We start from the raw sequence: 19,347 nt of genomic DNA on the forward strand, positions 1-19,347 counted from the left end.
GATTCCCATCTATGTGTCTGTGGCAGAAAATGTCTTGTACTGACTGAGAAAAGCAGTGCATGCAATGCACTGTTTTCAAAACATACCACCAAAGGCAAACTTGCTCACAGCTTCTATCATGGCCTGTTGAATTTTTTGTTAAAAAATAGAGGCTGATGAAACACCTTGTGCCATTTGCCTATTGCATGTCCTATTTTATTTTTGTTATTCTTCTGGTCTTTATCATGCAGAAGACCATCTTGACAGCATGTCTATATTGTGCAGGGGCTGTCCTAAGCCACCAGCCAGTCAAAGAAATGTGAATTGTCACATCTCAAAAAACTGAAAATGGAAAAATGGAATAATCATAGCTCAAAAATCAGTATCTTTAACTCTTTCATTTCTATTCACATTTATAGAAAAATTTGCTGATGTCTTATCTGCAACTTCCTCCCACTTCTTTTCATGTGTCAAAAGCTCCAGTTCTCTAATTATTTTTGACACTTTATGAGGCTATTTTCTGTGAACAGGATGATCAGAGCTCTTGCGGGGAGGAAAAATGTATGTCATGTATATAATCTAATATTAAAGCAAACAGTTCAGAAGCACTGTACTGATTATATAAGTAATTGAAAATGAAGCCATTGCAAATTTTCTAGTCTTTTGCACCAGGGACTTGAGATACTTGAAAGGATTTAGGATCCCATTTGCAGCAACCCATATGTGTCCTTGACTATTGTGCCATTTCCCTATATCCACCAAATTGCATTAGACAGAGACATGATATTGAGTATCATGCTTCATAGTGACCTGACTGAAACATTTCAGTAGAATCAGAACTTCTACACCCTACTGTCAATATAAGGGTAACTGAATGTAAGATAAGAAGCCCTGAGAGGCTGTGAGAGCTTCATTCTAGAGAGCCTTGAAGGGGATCAAATATTGTTAGATAAGCATCTGTCAAAAACTAACAGTGAGAACTTTTCTAGGCAGGTTTTTAATGTCTATAGATTTTCACTGACTACTGGTATTTTATTAAAATTTCAGCCTAGAAGCTTCACCTAAAATGGTTGTTCTACTATGTTAATTACTAAATAAATCCCTGCTGTGATAAGATTACAGTCAAACATACACATTGCGATAAGTGAGCATGAGTTAACATGTATTTATATTTTTGCATGCATAAATCGACCTGGAGTTGATGGCAGGTGAGATAGATATTTTCATTTGAGAGCCAAGTGGCATGAGCCAGAATATGGGGCAAAGGGCCTGAAATTTGTGCCAGGAAAAAATCTGGGAAAGTATTGTATGCAAATAAGAAAGAATATAGCTATGGTTTAATGAAAAAAAAAAAGGTCTTGTTGAATAAATTAAATACAATTTTAATGAATCAACCTGATTTATCAAGAGAACGGTGCTAAAATATGGACAATTTGTATGCCTTAGTCTTACATAACACTGACCATATGTAATAAAGCTGTAAACTCTATGAAATCCCCTACAACAGAGAAAATAAAGCAAGTAAGGGTAAAGAGGAACCATGAAGGATATTTCTCTGGGAGTATCTAAAGGATTTCTTTTTCACCAAATGCTGTTAAAATAGTGATGCAGAAGAAAATATATTATTTAAGAAAAAATAGAAAATGTAGTAGAAAATAAGGCACTGAGTTCAGTTACACAGACTAATCTGAACTGGTTTGGTAGGTGGAGAGCAACTGAAATGTATTTCTTTTGCTATATCCAAAGATGTGATTTTATGTCATCATGAGTTTAAGTCATGTGTCTGACTACAGTTGTCATATGTGTAACTGCTATGTACTGAAAAGAGCTTTGGGTCAGTAAATTAACTAGTTCCACTAGAAGCTAGCACTCCATGTGTCAGCTAGGATTGTCTCTGGATGTGTAAGTGCTGGCCATGCACACCAGAGAAGGACTGGGACAGTTGGTTGAGGGAGGTTGAATGTATTTGCTTTCTAAATCTGTGTTGCTCCTTGGTCCACTCACCTTTTTAGCCTTTAGAAGGCTAAAAACCTGTGAGCCATCAGTTGCCAGAAAAGAAGGTTCACAGCTTTTCAAAACAGTTTTCTCAAAGAGAGCTTGAATTAGGTGGTTGGGTAGGAGAAGAGAAGAGAAACAGACATGACAGACCCAGGCAAGAAGATTTTGGACAGTCTCTTCAGTTTGAAGGTGTGCCCAGACATAGGCACAAATAGTCTTGCTGGACTCCCCCAATTCTGCATTTTCAAACAAGTTTGAGGAGGCTATGAGGGCTGAATTGCATGGTTTTCACCACCAATCCTTTGTTTTGTTTTGACAGTGTATAGAAAATGCAGGAAGAAGTTACACTTCCTATGAGTTTTAGAGAGGATAGGACTTGTGCAGCTCCTACCAATGGACCTGGAAGCCTACACAAGAATGGAGACTATTTGGAAGGGGTAAGAAGGGGAGCAGAAGGTATGTAAGCTCTCAGGGCAGGCACCAGAAAATCACAATTTGCCCTGTGGGTGAGTGAGTATGAGGGCATCTGGGCTGTTCTCCACCATAATCCCACCATTGATTAGCAGCATGGATGTATTCTTGCATCCAGCCCTATGTCTTTACACAGAGCAGGTACCACCAACCCAAAGCCCACAGGCATCTATAGTCAACAATATAGACATGTTTGGTGGAACATATATATGACCTTGTAGAGTGAGGTCAGGGAGCATGGGAAAGAACCTCTGTGTACAGGAAATTTTAGTACATATCTTTCTGTTGGAGAGGGACAAGACTTAGCACAATACAGCACTTTTTCAGAGCCTATCCTCCAGGGTGTGCAGCAGGCCTACAAGTGTTTGTAGCACTGCATAAAATCGGGCTGTATGTGCTTACACTTACTGTTTGTCTGTGACCTATTTATTATTTTGATGATCAGAGGGGTGGAGAACCTCTCCTATGAAGAAAGGCTGAGACAGCTGGGGCTGTTCAGCTTAAAGAAGAGAAGGCTCCAGGGTGACCTCATTGCAGCTTTTCAGTACTTAAACGGGGCTTTTAAAAAAGATGGAGGGCAACGTTTTGCTCAATCAGATAATGACAGAACAAGGGGGAATGGTTTTAAACTAAAAGAGGGGAGACTTAGATTAGAGATTAGAAGGAAATTCTTCACTCAGAGGGTGGTGAGGCACTGGAAGAGGTTGCCCAGAGGGAATGTGGATGTCCCTGGAGGTGTTCAAGCTGAGGTTGGATGAGGCCCTGGGCAACCTCATCTAGTGTGTGACATCCTAGCCCATGGCAGAGGGGTTGGACCTAGATGGTATTCAAGGTCCCTTCCAACTTGAGCCACTCTATGATTCTAAGATTTTATACAGTTGCACAATTCTGGTAAACGCTGCAGCACTGAGTGCTTCACTATGAACTCACTTGCTGTAGGGGTTTCACTTTTAAAGTTAATCAATGCAAAACTAACGGCACCATCAACATTGATTGGATTATGAAGGCTTTTTTGTTATAGGAACTGCAGTATCATGTTGCTTCCAGTTTTCTTTGCATTAGCTGTATGCACAGTAATGAATGCCAGCACTTATGTAATTCGGCTTTGCAGATTCATAGGGGAAGCCCAGCAGTGCACATAAGGAACTAAGTAAAGATACTTGACAGGAATTTAGCTATAAACAACTGGAGTAATATAACTCACAGGTCAGCAGTTCCTGCCATCAGGCAGTGTTGACATTTGACAGCTTTGCAGGTAGTATGGGCTGTCCATTTGTGAAAGCTTGTTTGACCCAAGGGGCCATTAGAAAGATCTATAGGCAGAGCAGGCCCTCCCTCTGACTGCAAGGAAATGCATTTAGTGCCCTGTGTTGACCTGTCACACTTTGAGTCTCTTGCATCTTCTAACGTTGTGGAAGAATTCACCTACACAACATCCCCACACTTTCTTGCTAATAAATGCTTTAGACATGCTGGCCTCCTTGCTTATATTGCTGCTCAGAATCTGACCCTATGTAACCGTCTGAGACCTCCCCTTGTGTCTGTGAAGGGAGACTGAGGATAAAATCAAACTGGTTTCACAATTTTGTCCTCCCTAAGAAGAGAGGTAGGTGCTTGTTTCTGCCAGTGCTCAGTGCAGTCACCCTTCAGGGTAAGGTGCAGCTTATCTTCAGGATTGTATTTATATTGCAACTGCGCTGAAGTAGATTAACAAAAGGTTGTTAGATGTCATTGTGTAAAGATCAAGGTAGTTTTTACGATGCTTACAGATAGCTTAAATTCAGTCATATCAAGAAGTTTCCGAATCTACAAGTAGAGGGTCTAACAGGATTTACACACCATTTTGTTTAGGCAGCTCCTCTCCATTCATTTTTCTGTCTCCAGCTTTCTGTATGACTTTCTTAAATGTCATTGCCTAAATATTTCCTAATCACCTTTTAGGTATCTAAGAAGACAAGCAGAATTTTATGTTTTTAAGCTTCTCCTCTGAATATGCAGTAATTAGCTGCACCCCAGCTAATTTCCACACTGAGGTAGGGGCTTGAGCTTAGCAAAGGTGAGCCCTCTTCATCCTGTCATCACAGGGCCATGGTGCCAGCTGAAGCTGCCCACGGTTGGATTTCACTGAGCCTCGGAAGGGCCAGGTTGGCATAGTTTGTCCATGCAGGGCCTGAGCCTGCTGTCCCAGCCCAAAAAGAATGAGGTCTTGTATCCTCACTGTTTACAACACAGGTGATAAAGAGGAAGGTAAATACCAGACAGAAATGGCTTTGATATTGTATATAATCCTGGGAGTGCAGCGGTTGTGCTGCATTTCACTACTTCCCGGTCAGATTTGCCACCATGGCATGTGGTGTCTGAAACCCATCAGCCCTATTGCACAGAATTGATTCAATTCAGAGCTGCTCAGCACAGCATTTCACAGATAGAGAGACTTGAAGTAGGATTCTTTAAACACTGAAGGAAGGAAGTTCTTCAAGGTAGGGAGTGTACATATCTTCCCAAAGTAGGGTTCTGATGCACCAGGGGCTTCATTAAGATATAGCATTATATCTATGTGAACTTTCATTCTCATTTGCCCATGAACACACACATTTCTCACCTCACTGAGTGGAATTTGAGAAAAATAAGTATTTACCTAACTGTAAAACTACTGCAGGTTTAAAAGTCTAGAGTGGCTGTGATAAATGTATTGTAATAACAAATATGTTTTGTCAGGCTTCCTGTAATTAATGGACAATAACTTTTTTGGTGCTGCTCAAATGCTGCCAAAACACTTGAAGCTTCCATAAATATCACCAGAGGAGATGGAATAGGGCTGCCAGGGCCAGTTCTAACATTATCCCATCTAAGTGCTCTACTACTTGTGCAATACTCACTGATGAACCCACAGGGCAGCCCTTCAAGGTCTCACATTCTGTAGGAGATTCAGATTTCATTCTTCATGGAATGGCACACTGGTAACAAGGGCTTTCACAGATAACACAAAGTCCAGTAGGTGTGCCCAACACCTCATTTATGTGCCTTATCGCAATGCTATCACTGTAGGGTAACCTTTCCCTATGTGGACATGTCTTTTCTTCACGTCCCATTCATCCCACCACCACCATGAAGTTCATATTGAGGGACAAGTGCATTTAATGGTGGGAGTGACAGCAAGCTTATGGCTGTTGTACTGGTATGAAGACCAGTTTAATGCTTCCAACACTTTGTCAAGGTCCTGGTTTTGAAATACAGTTTTCAAGCCTACCACAGTTGTTTTACAATACACTCCAGACATCAGTTCTTAAATGTTGATGAGTTACTTGCTGTCTTTATTCAGACAACAGTTATATAGCTCTGGGCACTTCTAGCAGGCAAGCATTTTTAATAGTTGTCAGGCTGTATGGTTTATGAGAGATGTTTACTTTCCTACATCTCCATCATCTTTTGATGTTAAAACCTCAGTGCCAAAGTATTATTGCATCAAATACTCTTGGGATATGAAAGGGAATTCACAGTACAGGGTAAGGTAGACTCTTTTCAGTGTGGCAGAAGCAGTTATGTGGTACTTCATGCTGGGGGACTCCTTTCATTAGTTCTGTAAGCCAGCCAAAGGCACCTGAACAAGACAGAAGTAGGCATGTAATGTCACCATAATAGCATCACTGTGAAAAATCAGACAAATTTGAACAATAAGTTTTACCTAAGTGGCATTACCACTGACAGTAGATGTTGCAGCATGCTGCATAGCAACATAGGCAGGTCTCAGATTTTTATATATATAAATACATACATACAAAAATGTTTGCACATATATATGCAAGTGCAGTTGTTGGACCTTCTAGTGAGGGATGGAGGCCATAGAGTGGAGAAAGATTTCAGGAGGAGAAAGTACAGGGACTCATATCAAAAGCCAATGGAAAATAATCTTTATTCTGGTGATATTGATTTCCTAGTATGTTGGTTTAAGCAGCACAAGGTTGTTGTCACAGCAGGTGTTTTGTTACAGCTGTTCTTTGTACTCTTAGACTCTCAGCATGTCCAGCTGTGTGTGAAGTCAGCCACTCAGGCATATTCAAGCATCATACAGGCCCTAATACATTCTAGCCACCCTATCAAGCCCTTCATATACACAATTTATTATTGCATTTCTTGGAGTCCTCAGCCTGTCCTTTCTAGGGCACATAACTGCTTCGTATAGATAAAGCTCTATGTGATGATACCAAAATGTTGTTCAGTTGTTCACTCATTTCTCCTTCAAAGACATTTGAAGGAAGAAAACAAAGGACTTCAGTGTACACTTATTCACCAAAGACAAACTTCTGATCAAAGTGATACTTCTGCATATTTACAGGGACTTTAAGAGAATGTGGGACTCTTGGCACTATCTTAGAAAAAAAGTATCTGTGTCAAGGAACAGGCAGTAGTTCTCAAATGACTAAGTAACAGCAAAGCTGAGGAACCAGTTCCTTCTTTAGGACTCAAATGAGGGTAATAGCTGAGTGCCTTCATGAGGGCCTGCCTTATGGAGCCACAAAACTGCTGCTAGGGGAGAATGAGATGAGGGAAGAAAGATTGCATATGGTTTATTTTACCCAGACATTAACACAAGCTTGGCATGAAAGAGGATTAAGATAAGCAAGGCCAATTATGTAAAAGGCAGTGATTGACTTTACGTTTTAAAAATGCAATTGCAGTTTGAGAATGGGTGATTTCAGAAAGACAGAAAGCTCTAACTGAAGTGTTTGGTGGTATGAAGCTGGAAGAATCCTGGAGTCATTTAGTATGTAAATATGTTGTATATAGATACTGGAGATAATAATACAAGTTTTCCTGGAGGAAATGTTATTTATTGGAATTTTGAGATTTTCATGCAGGTATCTTATTCACACTTCCCCTGGGAAAAAGTTAATTAACAATACAAGGTCTTTTTATAAAAATAGAAGTGTTTCTTGAAACACATCAAGTGACTGAAGAGGAGCGGGAAACTAATGATGACCCTAAAGGATATCATAGATGACTTCAATTAATTCCATAGTAGATTTTTACGTCTGAAATTTGGAAAATATACTTTGGGTTCTACATTCTTTCCCTTATGTAAGATCATTGGAAAACTTCAATGTTTTGCCTCATCCTCTGATGTTCTATGACCCAAATTCTGAGCAGGAAGAAACTGCACAAGACTATGTCTTAGACGCCTAATGTAAAATGAGGTATCTTCTCAACAACAGCATGTAATTAATATGCAACATATAACAGCCTTAATCATTATAAAAGCCCAGTGGTTTTAGCCACCAATCTTGTATGCATAAAAACAGACTTCTGAAGACAATATGCTCACGGATAATACAGAATCTATGGTGGATAATACATAGATTCTGAGAAGAATCAATTATGCAAGTGACAAAAAAAAAAAAAAAAAAAAGTCCAAAAAGATAATTTCCATGCTAACAAATTCTGCAATGTATTTTGGTTTGCTAACTTTCTTGACAGTAGCAGGATAAAAGAAACTTTAGTTTCTTGGTTCTTGTTGGTTGTGGCCACCTCTGTTCCTCATATCTTATTGAGTGGTATTTAAACAGTAATGCCTGATGCTCAGCCAAATGTGTTACCCTCATTATGACCTGTAATCCATAGTCCTCCAAAAGCACTTCATGCCAGGTGTTTGTCCTCTTCCTGGACATCCAAAATCAAGGATGACAATGGTAACAATTGCATGCTAGTTTTGAAATATCCAAATGTCACTTAAGACATCTCAGTATTCCAGTTGTACTGGAGGGTTCATATATGGAAAAATCTTTTAAAAAAATCTAGCAAGGCACCTGATTCCATCTTCTGAAAGCACAGATTGCATCTGTGCAATGTATATTCCACTTTTGCAATCCAGCCTCTTTTTAAACCTTTCCAGCAAGAACATCTACTTTCTTATCCCTTGATATTTTTTTTCTCTGTTCCATCACACCTTCATACTTTGGTCCTTGCATTCAGACATAATGTTTTTCTCTACCAGGCCATCCTACCATACTGTCCTCCTGCAGTAATCACAGAATCATCTAGGTTGGAAGAGACCTCCAAGATCATCTAGTCCAACCTCTGACCTAACACTAACAAGTCTTCCACTAAACCATATCACTAAGCTTTAAATCCAAATGTCTTTTAAAGACCTCCAGGGATGGTGACTCAACCTCTTCCCTGGGCAGCCCATTTCTATCACCTGCAATGAAGCCAGCATTGATGAATATACTTTTGTGTTAGGACAGGCAAGTTAGAGACATACTGCAGCTCCTGATTTCTTCTGATAGAAGAAAGAGTTGGAAACCAGTTTGCTAAGACCAAGGATGAAAAATGAATGAATCAGATTGACCTGTATGGAGGAAAATGCAAGTACTCAAAGGAAATATATTCAATTAAAATCTAAAAATAATAAAATGCAATAGATTTCTGTAAGAGTTAAATCATTGTGGTGGATTTTTGCCAGAGGAGTTGAGGACAACTGCTTTATGACCTACACTTAAGCACAATAGTATCCTTCTGTGTTTTGAAGTTACCACTGTAACTCCAGTTTAAAAACATTTGGGGAACCGTTTGATTAATCACCAAATGAAAACAATCAAAACAAACAAACAAACAAAAAACATTCACACACACTAAAAAACAAAAACACCACCCTAAGTCTAAATTTACATGCATAGCACAGTTGCACATCCTTTGCAAGGCCAAGTTAAAGAACAGCTCCCTCACAAATCTTAAGCTTTTCCCTCTCAGCTAGCCTTTAAAACTGAAGGATTCCCTTTCTCAAGCAGCATCTCTTTTATTGCCATTAAAACAAGAGTGGTAGCAACAGAAAACTAGATAGACCACATGAGGCCATTAGTGGTTCACATTTTGAGGTATTAATTATTTTATTAGTGCTTTATCATCCGTGATGTTTTAAGACTTGCAGCAGATTTTTTTTAATGAATTGGAATTGACCTGTTCTGAACTTCTGGTAGTTTAGTTTGGAAACTTAAAACATCCAGGACATGTCTCAAGGAATCCAGTTATTCTCTTTGATCCTAGATTAAAAGGACTGTTTGAAATTTTAGAGCTATGTAGTTTTTACATGGTTCCAATTAATATGACACTTAAGCTTTATTCTGTGAATGTACGATGACGTAGAAAACTCTTTGGAATTCCCTCATCTGTTATATTCTTTTTAAAAATACATGTATTAGTTTTAGATCAACATTTTCAATCACATTCAGTACTCCATCCTATCCTTAGGTTTTGTAATTCACAGAGCTTTAGCTTTACAGATTACCAATAAATCCCAAAATGCATGCATGGATTGATTTAAGAAAGATATTTTACTTGTGTTCCATACACACAAAAAAAAAAACTGATAATCAACAGTGGCTTAAAAAATTAACACTACTCCACTTTTTCACAAGTGTACAAAAAAAAGAAATAATGAATTTACATTCAACGGTAAAGCTTAAAGTCCACTCTAATAATAGTTGCATTGACATTCACATACACAAGCACAGAATAAATATTTCAGGATTCTTATAAGAGCATACAGCATACATACAGTACTTGAATTTTACATAATGCATGTTAGTAGGGTCAGAAATTCATACTCTCATAGAAAAAATAAAATTAAAATCAGAAAAGGTTGTGTGGGAGGTAACACCAAGGTACTGCACAGAACTAGCAGGTTATATAAATCCATTTGTGTGAGGAGTCTTCTTCTTCATATTAGAACAGTTTCTTTGCAAAGGTGTATTCAAAGTGCAGATTAATGCAAAAAAAAAAATATTACTGTATTTATTAATACATGCAAGAGGCAGCCCCCAAATGACCCGACAGAATAAAGCTGTTATTGGCAAGTGGCCGATATAATACAGATGTTTCAGGCAATTTTTCTAAAGCACTTTAATAGCAGCAATCATAATTTATAATGGCTCTAGACTGACTTCTGTTTGGGTTAAAGGGCATCATATTTCTTTAACATTTACAGCTATATTCCTTTATAAATAAATATCTCAAATAACAAATAGCATAGTTAACATTTATTTTTTCCTCTCTTTTGCATAAGTGTCGTGGAAAAACTCTGACCTTTTCAGAGATATAATGTGCAAAATAATATTAGAGTGGCAACAGGGACACAGAGCATCACAGTTACATTCCTGGGATGTCAGCCCAGCCCTTCTTATACTCGCAGGGCTAGCCTTGCCAGGGTAATGCAGGGCTTTAAGGGACAATTTTCCCAACAGCTTGCTTGGTAGAGACATAAAATTTATGGCATCTTAAAGAGCTGTAAATGTGAGGTTTTATTTTCAGGAGTGTGTAAAATACATCATGTATAGGGCTCAGTATTCCCACACAGTGACTTCCCAAGGTTTGAAAAGTCTGGTCATCTTTCAGACGTTTCCTCCCCAGCCTGAACATCTTTGAACATGTATGTTCATTAGGTGTTTCCTTTGTTGCATATTTACCAGCTCTTCTTGCATCTTATAACCTGGTCTCATATCACCTAGCTGACATCTGCACACAAAGATTTCCAATCAGATACAGGGTGCACCATATTAGAACTTTTAAACCTGTCCTGTAAGTGTCATCAAGACAGGAGCACAGGAACCACAGTGCAGAGATTCCAACCTCTCACTGGCTGTACTGTGAAGATTCTCCTTTTCGGCGTAGGAGAAAGGAAACTTGTGTCTGCTTTTTAGATTCTGAAAACAAGCCAGAGTGGAGAAAAAGAGTTAACACCAGACTTAATAAAGCTTTTTAAGACAAAACCTGTTAAGAAATTTAGACAGACACTGTGAATTTCCTGCTGATTTTCTGAAGTCTGTACAGGAAATTTGTTAACAGTAGGAAGAAATTGGGAGTTGCTACATAGGAGAAATCTGCCATTATTACAAAAATTGGCTAAGTGGGTTCTTTCAGTATAAACCCCTCACTGATCACTGTTCTCAGTAGTGCTGTTGCCCTTTTCTTTTTTCTCCTGAGTCTTGTTTCCCTTCTTCTTTTTCTTCTTTTTCTTGGTTTCTTCCTTCTTGCCAAAGGTTATGAAGTCACTTTTGTCAATTTGGCTGTTTGGTGGCTCCTGCCGGATGGAGATGATTGCAGGAGATCCTGGGATAATGAATTTGTCTGGCAACTCACCAGGACCACCTTGTTTGGGATTGCCCGGTCCAAACTTAAAGGTCCAGCTGTTGCTGTTCACACCAGCTCCCACGGGGGGCGACACCTCTCCTGCCTCAGGTTCTGAAAAAGTCAAGAAACAGCAAGAAAAGCTTAAAACATCAGTACATACAAGCACTCAGTGAGTATCAGCTTCACGTTTGAAAGCTATATCATGCTCTGCATCAGAGCTGTACAGATGAACAGGTGAAGATATCCAGTGGGAAAGAAGGAAGTGGGATCAGCATTGCTGCAAGGAAGGGTTGGGAAACTGTCACAGAAAGACTGAACATCCCTTAGAAGAGAAGGCTAGACACGAAAAGAAGAAACAGAGAAATCCTAGGTCTCACGCTACTGAAAGATGGGGGAAGAGGAAACAAAGCAGAAAATGTAGGTGGAGATCTCCAGTGTTTTTCCAGACAAGATGATGCTATTCAGTAAACCTCAGCTGCTGACTGTTCTACACCCCTGTAATAGCAATGAACAACGTTGCATTTCCTTTAGCAACCACTTCAAGAAGTGAGCAGTATCTCCTGTATTTCTGATTCTTTCAAGATTCTTCATCTTTTGTAATGGTGTTCATAGAATTTTCTCTGTTATGAAATACAGTGTATGTTGTGTGTAGACATAAGGCTTTCCTGATTCAAAAACTAAAGGACACATTTTACTGCTTGACAATTTTTTCTCCTGCCTGGCAGAGAAATACAGTTCTGAAAAGCATGATTCTTCTCATTTTTTTTTTTCATACTTATGCAGTATGTCCATGTTACAGAGCCAAAGGAATTTGTATACTTGATACATCAGCACTGTCTCTGAGACTGTCTGTGTAATAGGTTTGTCGTGGGCAATCTTTTTAAAAGAGGTGATATGATTGTTTTTGTTATCTGATGTTTAATCAAGATTTAGAAGAGCTTCTACAATTCTTTTTTCTCTAAGACTGCATTTGATGATGAAGATTTGACTTTATGTTATTTCCAGAAAATGCAGAAATATTTTAGTGACCTTAACCTAATCTCCCTAGTCTAAAATATCTTTTTTGAAGTTACTATGAAGTTACTATTAATGTGAAAGTTCCTCTATTTTAGCAATTGTAGCTTTTCTGAAAATTTCCGATGACCTTAACTTTCAGCTTCATTTTTTTTTTTAATGTTTCTTTTTGATAATGGTAATGTCCTAACAAGCCCTTACTTACTAAACACATTAATATAAACCGGCTTTCATTTCTGCTTAATAGGGTATTTTGGTCAGGTACCTTTCAGATTGCTGTTGTTTCTTTGAGACCATAAATTACAAAGGTGAATATCGTGTGTCTTGGCCTATTTCCAAACTATTATTCATTTGTCTCTTCAGCAATATAAAAAACATGAGCTTTCACATCACACACAATAAATTAAGGCCTATTTGACAAATAATGCCTTCCTCCTTCCCCAAAAGCCCATGCAGCATTCATTTCAAACAACATTGGCCCAGACCCAATTCTCTTTTTCTGTTCCTGTCTGGAAAACAAAACAAAACAAAACCACGAACAAACAAACAAACAAAACACTAAAGGTGACTTCATACCATTTTTGAATCATCCTTGCCGTGGCCAGGAGAAGCCCTGTAACAGTGAGTAGCCTAAAAACTGTTGTGAAGTTTTAGGGTTACAACAGCACTCACTGTACCTCATTGCCACCACTGCACAGCCAAAAAAGATTGTTAAAACATGTTAAAACATGTTTTGTTTTAACATGTGCCAATATTATTTTTATGTGACCATATTCAGCTGGAGATACAACATGAAGCAATGACAGTGACTTAATATTATGCAATATTTACTTAATATTACCCATTTTACTACACAACCATGGTAACCTGCAAGAACCATTTAAGAATAGAGGATATCCTCATAATGCAGTGTCTTTTTTTTTTTTTTTTCCTTGAATGAAAACCCTTGCCAGGCTAACAGGCTGCATGTACACGCCTGCATTACTGAAATCTAATTCAGTACAGGATATTGACCCTTTAATCTGGTTCTGCCCAGACAAATCCACTCACCAGATGAAGTCAGAAACATTTATCACAAATCCATCCGATATAATGCATCCAAACACAACAAACCTATGGTATCAACCCTGCAGTCAGGATTCTGCTCACCTAAAGACTAAGGAGCTTGCCTGCATTTCTGTGTGTTTTTCTCCCCAGCCCTTGAATGTTTGTTGCCATACAAAGTAAGCATATTAATACTCCTTAATACTCACTAAGCCAAAGGAAACCAATTATCCTTACAGCTGTGTGGAGAGCTCACAAACAAAAAGAATGAGACAGACAGAATGTAATGAGTTAATAACCATAATTTCCTAGCAGTGGGGCTTCAACAGCCTCCTCAGGATATTCACTTCTGCTTGATTTACCTGGCAACATGTGCTTTTATCTGGATTGGCAGGCTGAAAGGTCACAGTTCAGCTGTCCTAAGAGTGCTGTATGTTTAGGTATTTCAGATCAAGAATAAATGTCATGTACCACCTAGTTTCCAAAGCTCCCTTACGCATCTCTTCTGTTTCCTATCAGCAGGAATTTAACAACAAAAAGCTTTCAACTTGGATGCTATTTTGCATTTAACAAGATTAATTGTGCTTCTCTTGCATGTTTTCTGGATCTTATTAAATGCTTTAGAGTTATTAAATTTAGAGGAATATCTAAATAAAACAATTTCCCCAGCCATTGAATTTAAAAGATTAATTTTCTTCTGACAACTACATAGATGGTTGTTTTATTTTACCACATGGCTTACATAAAAGTGCAAAGACTGGCCATTTCTTGATATAACTCAAAGGATTACTTTGGAGACTTTCCCCTTCTCCTCTTTGCCTTATTCTCAAGGAATACAGCAGTCTTCATGTTGAATAACCGAATGATTTATTTTTAAAATGAGTACATGTAGCAGAACTCAAAATCTAGGCTGCACCTGCAGCTCCTGATGCTTCCTTGCCTGTGTGTATGCACACTAAAATGGAAAATGAACTTTTCACCCCTTCCATTTTTTTGTACTCTCAAAATAGAAGTGTCTCAGTGGACTTTAAATGGAACCTACAACTTCTGAGACTGAGGAATATGAGTTTGAGTGTAGTCCATGTATTCAGTTGTGGGGAAAGGATTTTTAAGTTGTCTTTCAACATACTTCTTTTTCTGTCCAGTAACTGTCACCTGAAATGCACAGACAGATCTGGATGCAAAAGAAAAAGAAAAACACATATCCTAAAATCATACAGCTGAAAGCTTGAACCATTAGAATACGGTGTCTAACTAGTTTTTCTTTTCCAGAGGCACTTACAGGTCATATACTGTAGCTCTCCACCTCTCACAGGGCTTGAAAAACATACAATCACAGTCAATAAAAACATGTTCAACAAGTTCTATTTGCTCTGAAACCACCTAATTTCCTACACACAGATAGAAAGCATCATGCAGATGGTATAGGCTTTATGGTCCCAGAAAGGAAGCAGGCTGCAGGTGAGATAACCCACTGAGCACTGAGCATCTTGTTCGTGTGCTCCAGGCAGTCCTGGTCTCAGCATAAAGGTTTGTCAGAGGGACCTAATTCTCCCATTGCCCTGGGCAGGGAGCCCATGTACCTACTACAAAGCATGAGATCCCCAAAAGTGAGCCTGTGGACATTGTAGTGTTGTGGTTTAACCCAGCCGGCAGCTAACCACACAGCCGTTCACTCACCCTCCCCCCTCCCTCTCTGGGATGGGGAAGAGAAATGGGAAAGTGAAGCCTGTGAGTTGAGATAAAGGCAGTTTATTAAGACAGGGAAATAATAATAATAATAATAGTACTACTACTAATAATGTGTACGAAACAAATGATGCACAATGCAATTGCTCATACCCGCTGACTGATGCCCAGCCTATCCCCCAGCAGCCAGCCCCCCTACCCCGGCTAGCCACCCCTATATATTGTTTAGCATGACTTCAAAAGGTATGGAATACCCCTTTGGCCAGTTTGGGTCAGCTGTCCTGGGTCTGTCCCCTCCCAGCTCTTGCTGCACCCCTAGCCCGCCTGCTGGCAGGACAGAGCGAGGAGCTGAAAAGTCCTTGGCTTGGTGTAAGCACTGCTCTGCAACAATTAAAACATCAGCGTGTTATCAGCACTCTTCTCATCCTAGTCCAAAACATAGCACCCTACCAGCTACTAGGAGGAAAATTAACTCTGTCCTAACTGAAACCAGGACATGTAGGCGTTTTTTATTTTATTTTTTTTCTTAGATGTGATCTGCTTCCTAACTTTTGCCACCAAAACAGTAGGCATCCAGTCTAAACTGGATATTCTACTTTTCACTATAAAGAGAGACAGACTTACTGAGAAGGCAATTCAACTCACCTTGAACACCTATTTTTAGCTGCATTGAATTTTCTTTGCTTCTTTCCTCTTTCTGCTGGAGTTGTCATACCTTTGCTTCCTTAACTACAGATAAAGCCTGGACATCCAATATAAACTAGACAGCTGTGTTCTGCATAGCTCATGCAAAATGAAATGAATTCCATGCTTGGAAGCAAGCTAAGCATGGCTCAGGGCATGTTGTACTAATGACAATGCCAGAGTGTTAAAAAAAAAAAAAAAAAGTTTGAAACTAATTTAACAGTGGTTTAGCAGTGACAGTTACAAAAACAAACAAACAAACAAACAAACAAAAATTCCTGCACAACTATCTGCAAGATAAGACCACTTTCTCAGCCCTAATCCCTCCATGGGATTTTCATTTACGCAGGCATTGGCATCTTCTGTTTAGAAATACCTGAGAAAGATCAGCCATGTTGTGATGGTGGCACCATTTCTACCTCTTAAAAGACTGTTTTTGTTATGATTGCAATGGCACAGGTACAGTTTAGTTCTTAAGTGACACTCTGCTGCAAAATTCCAAAGTATAGGTCTGTCACTGAGATTTACAGTGCTGTCTTTCCAAAGGCAGCATTTGTGAATTCACTCAATTGAAAGGTTGGCGTATACCAGCTTGTAAAACCACCCAAGCTCATATGTAAGTGGAACAATGTTGAAATGCTGAGTGATGGGTACAAACAGCCTGAAATTGAGACGTCTTCTAAATGTAGGGGTGAAACGCCTGTTCACAGGACATAGCATCTCTCAGCTCACAAATCAATAGCCCATCAAGCCTAGACAAAAACTGCAGTTTCGATCTCACTAACATTTTTCTCTCCTTTGTGGGAGGTGCACGTGTTTTCTTCCTGTCCTTGCATAGCCCCACAGCTCCAATCTGGTGTTTATTAGAAACAGGTGGTGTTCACTCCCATAATGCGAGCTGGCCATATATCCTGAGTGTCATGTACATTGTCTCTACCTCCTATGCCTCTGCTTCTTTCTTAAAGAACCGTTGTCAGAAGAGGGCCAACTTGTGTTAGAACAGATGTGCTCTGCTCAAGGGGGAGGAGAGAAAAGCATTTCTGTGCAGCTCTGTCTCTCTGCAGAGACATTTTTGACTGTGTGACATCCTCAGCCAAGACAGCAGCTTGCTTTCTGTTCACTGCTTTGTTCCTGTCTTAAAAATTTTGGTGGCTCATGGACATAGAAGATCATTAGATAAAAGCTTTCAATTAAACCATCAATTATTATTAAATTCAAAGGAAACCTTTTTAGATTTTTTTTTTTCCCAGCTACCAGAACATGCCAACTAAAGCTGCTGTGAGACTAGGAATAGAGGAATAGCCCATCATTAATCACAGACCCTTCTGTCCCAAGGTCAAAGTAGCAACACACATTAATTAAATGAATTTATTTAAAATGGAGATCAGGCAATAAGCAGGAAGCAAACTGCCGAGAAAGCTAGTCATTAACCTGATTTCTCCCTTCCCTGCCTCCTCTGCTGATGCTGTACTGACTGCATTTTCTGCCTCTGGCAGGCATAATGAATATTCTTATGAAGAGCCTGACATTCTGCACTGATTCTGAAGCAGCACATAAAATGCAAACAGTGTGCACTGAAAAACCCTCCCCGTGTCATTTGGAGGATCCCTACAGACATTTTGACTTCAGTGATCATCCCTAAGCCTTTTTGGGATTAAAAAGCCTATTTAATCTTTTTGTTGTTGTTGTTGAAACAAACAAACAACAACAACATAAAGCAAGCAAAAATCCATCAGCAGGATAATAAAATTATATATATTCAACTAAAAGGAGCAGAAATTATTCAACCAGAACAAAGTTGAACTGTTTTAACTAGCAGTTCGACAAACAATCCTGTCCATCTCTAAAGACAATGCTAATTTGGAATCTTAAAGGAAAAGCAAATAAATAATTCTCGCTTTCTGCTCTCCCATCTGTTTGACCTGTTCTGCACTAATGACTCAGAGAGAGGAAGAACGAACAAAAGGTAATCTTTTCCCCACTGAGGAGCCTGTATCTTTAGTCTACTGCTTGACTTTAAAGTCAGTAACATTAAACAGGGTAATTATAGCACATATGGTGTGGGAGATCCATAACCCCCCATTGCTCCAACATCCAGCTGCAAAGCAGGGGTTAGGCCTGGGGTGACTTCCAGCTCAGTCTCATGTTACTGTCCATGGTGACACTTATTTTAAGTAAAATTACCTATCTCATTATAAGAAAGTAATCTTTCATCAATTTGTTAAAACAATTGTCTCAGATACCGAATAGCTCTGCCTGCATATTACAAGATATGTGAAAGCAAACATTGATCTGCTGACTACACAGCTTCCTGTGGCCAAGAGCACAATACACAGAGCAGCCTCAAGCTCCTCTCACTCTTTTACCACAAAAAAAAGACTTTTCCTACTATGAAAACATCAGCTTTCTTATGTAATATCCTTCTACTGCTGTAACTGTACTGTCTTGCTTCCACAGATAGAAACTGGGAAAGCAGCTGGCTGTTGGTCGTTGCTCAGAACCCAGTTTAAGGCTTTCCTCACCAAAATGAGGACTACACTTCTGTCTGCTGCATCACTGCTCCAGCACGTACACAAGCCCAGGCTTTTCTATGTCATCCTTTCAGTAGAATCAGATGCTGGACTCTGGGAGTTGCAGCATATGAATGTCTGTGATGCATTGCAAAGATTTTTAGGGTAAGACGATGCCTGCAATCTACAGTAGATGGATTTTTATTTGAGCATTTCACCACATCTGTGGCCCATAGTGACCATTTTTCACAAAACCATAGAACGGATTGGGTTAGAAAGGCTTAAAGATCATCTAGTTCTGTCACACCTGCCATGGGTAGAAACACCTCCCATCAGCCCAGGCTGCCCAAAGCCCCATCCAGCCTGGCCTTGAGCATTTCCAGGGATGGGGCATCCACAGCTTCTCTTAGCAACCTGTTCCAGTGCCTTCATAGTGAAGAATTTCTTCCTAATCCAATCTACCCCCTTTTAGTTTAAAACTGCTACTCCTTGTCCTGTCACTACAATCCCTGATAAAGAGTCCCTCCCCAGCTTTCCTGTTGGCCCCCTTTAAATGTTGGAAGGCCACTATAAGGTCTTCCCGGAGCCTTCTGAGAAAGCTGGGATTATTTAGCCTTCTCTATTCTCAACCTTTTTTTCATAAAAGAGGTGCTCCAGCCCTCTGATCATCTTCATGGCCTTCCTCTGGACTTACTCTGATAGCTCCATGTACTTGTGCTGGGGCCCCAGAGCTGAATGCAGTGCTCCAGGTGGGGTCTCACAAAAGTGCAGTAGATGAGGAGAATCACCTCCCTCAGCCTGTTAGCTACACTTTTTCTGATACAGCCCAGGATAC

General features: G+C 39.5%; 1 protein-coding gene across 4 annotated transcripts in view; it reads right to left on the reverse strand.

Moving 5' to 3' along the window:
- Positions 1-9,304: 9,304 nt before the first annotated feature.
- The window catches only part of LOC118173894 (protocadherin alpha-C2-like), an 81,333-nt gene continuing 71,290 nt past the window's right edge, over positions 9,305-19,347 (reverse strand). For 3 of the 4 annotated variants that reach the window (XM_035338850.1, XM_035338847.1, XM_035338848.1), the window contains one exon: positions 9,305-11,682. In XM_035338850.1, coding sequence (XP_035194741.1) covers positions 11,372-11,682 — 311 coding nt within the window. In that variant the 3' untranslated portion in view covers positions 9,305-11,371. The remainder of the gene's footprint in view (positions 11,683-19,347) is intronic. The other variant, XM_035338849.1, reaches the window with a different exon arrangement.

Source organism: Oxyura jamaicensis, chromosome 13 (genome assembly GCF_011077185.1).
Source record: "Oxyura jamaicensis isolate SHBP4307 breed ruddy duck chromosome 13, BPBGC_Ojam_1.0, whole genome shotgun sequence".
NCBI classification, from domain to species: domain Eukaryota; kingdom Metazoa; phylum Chordata; class Aves; order Anseriformes; family Anatidae; genus Oxyura; species Oxyura jamaicensis.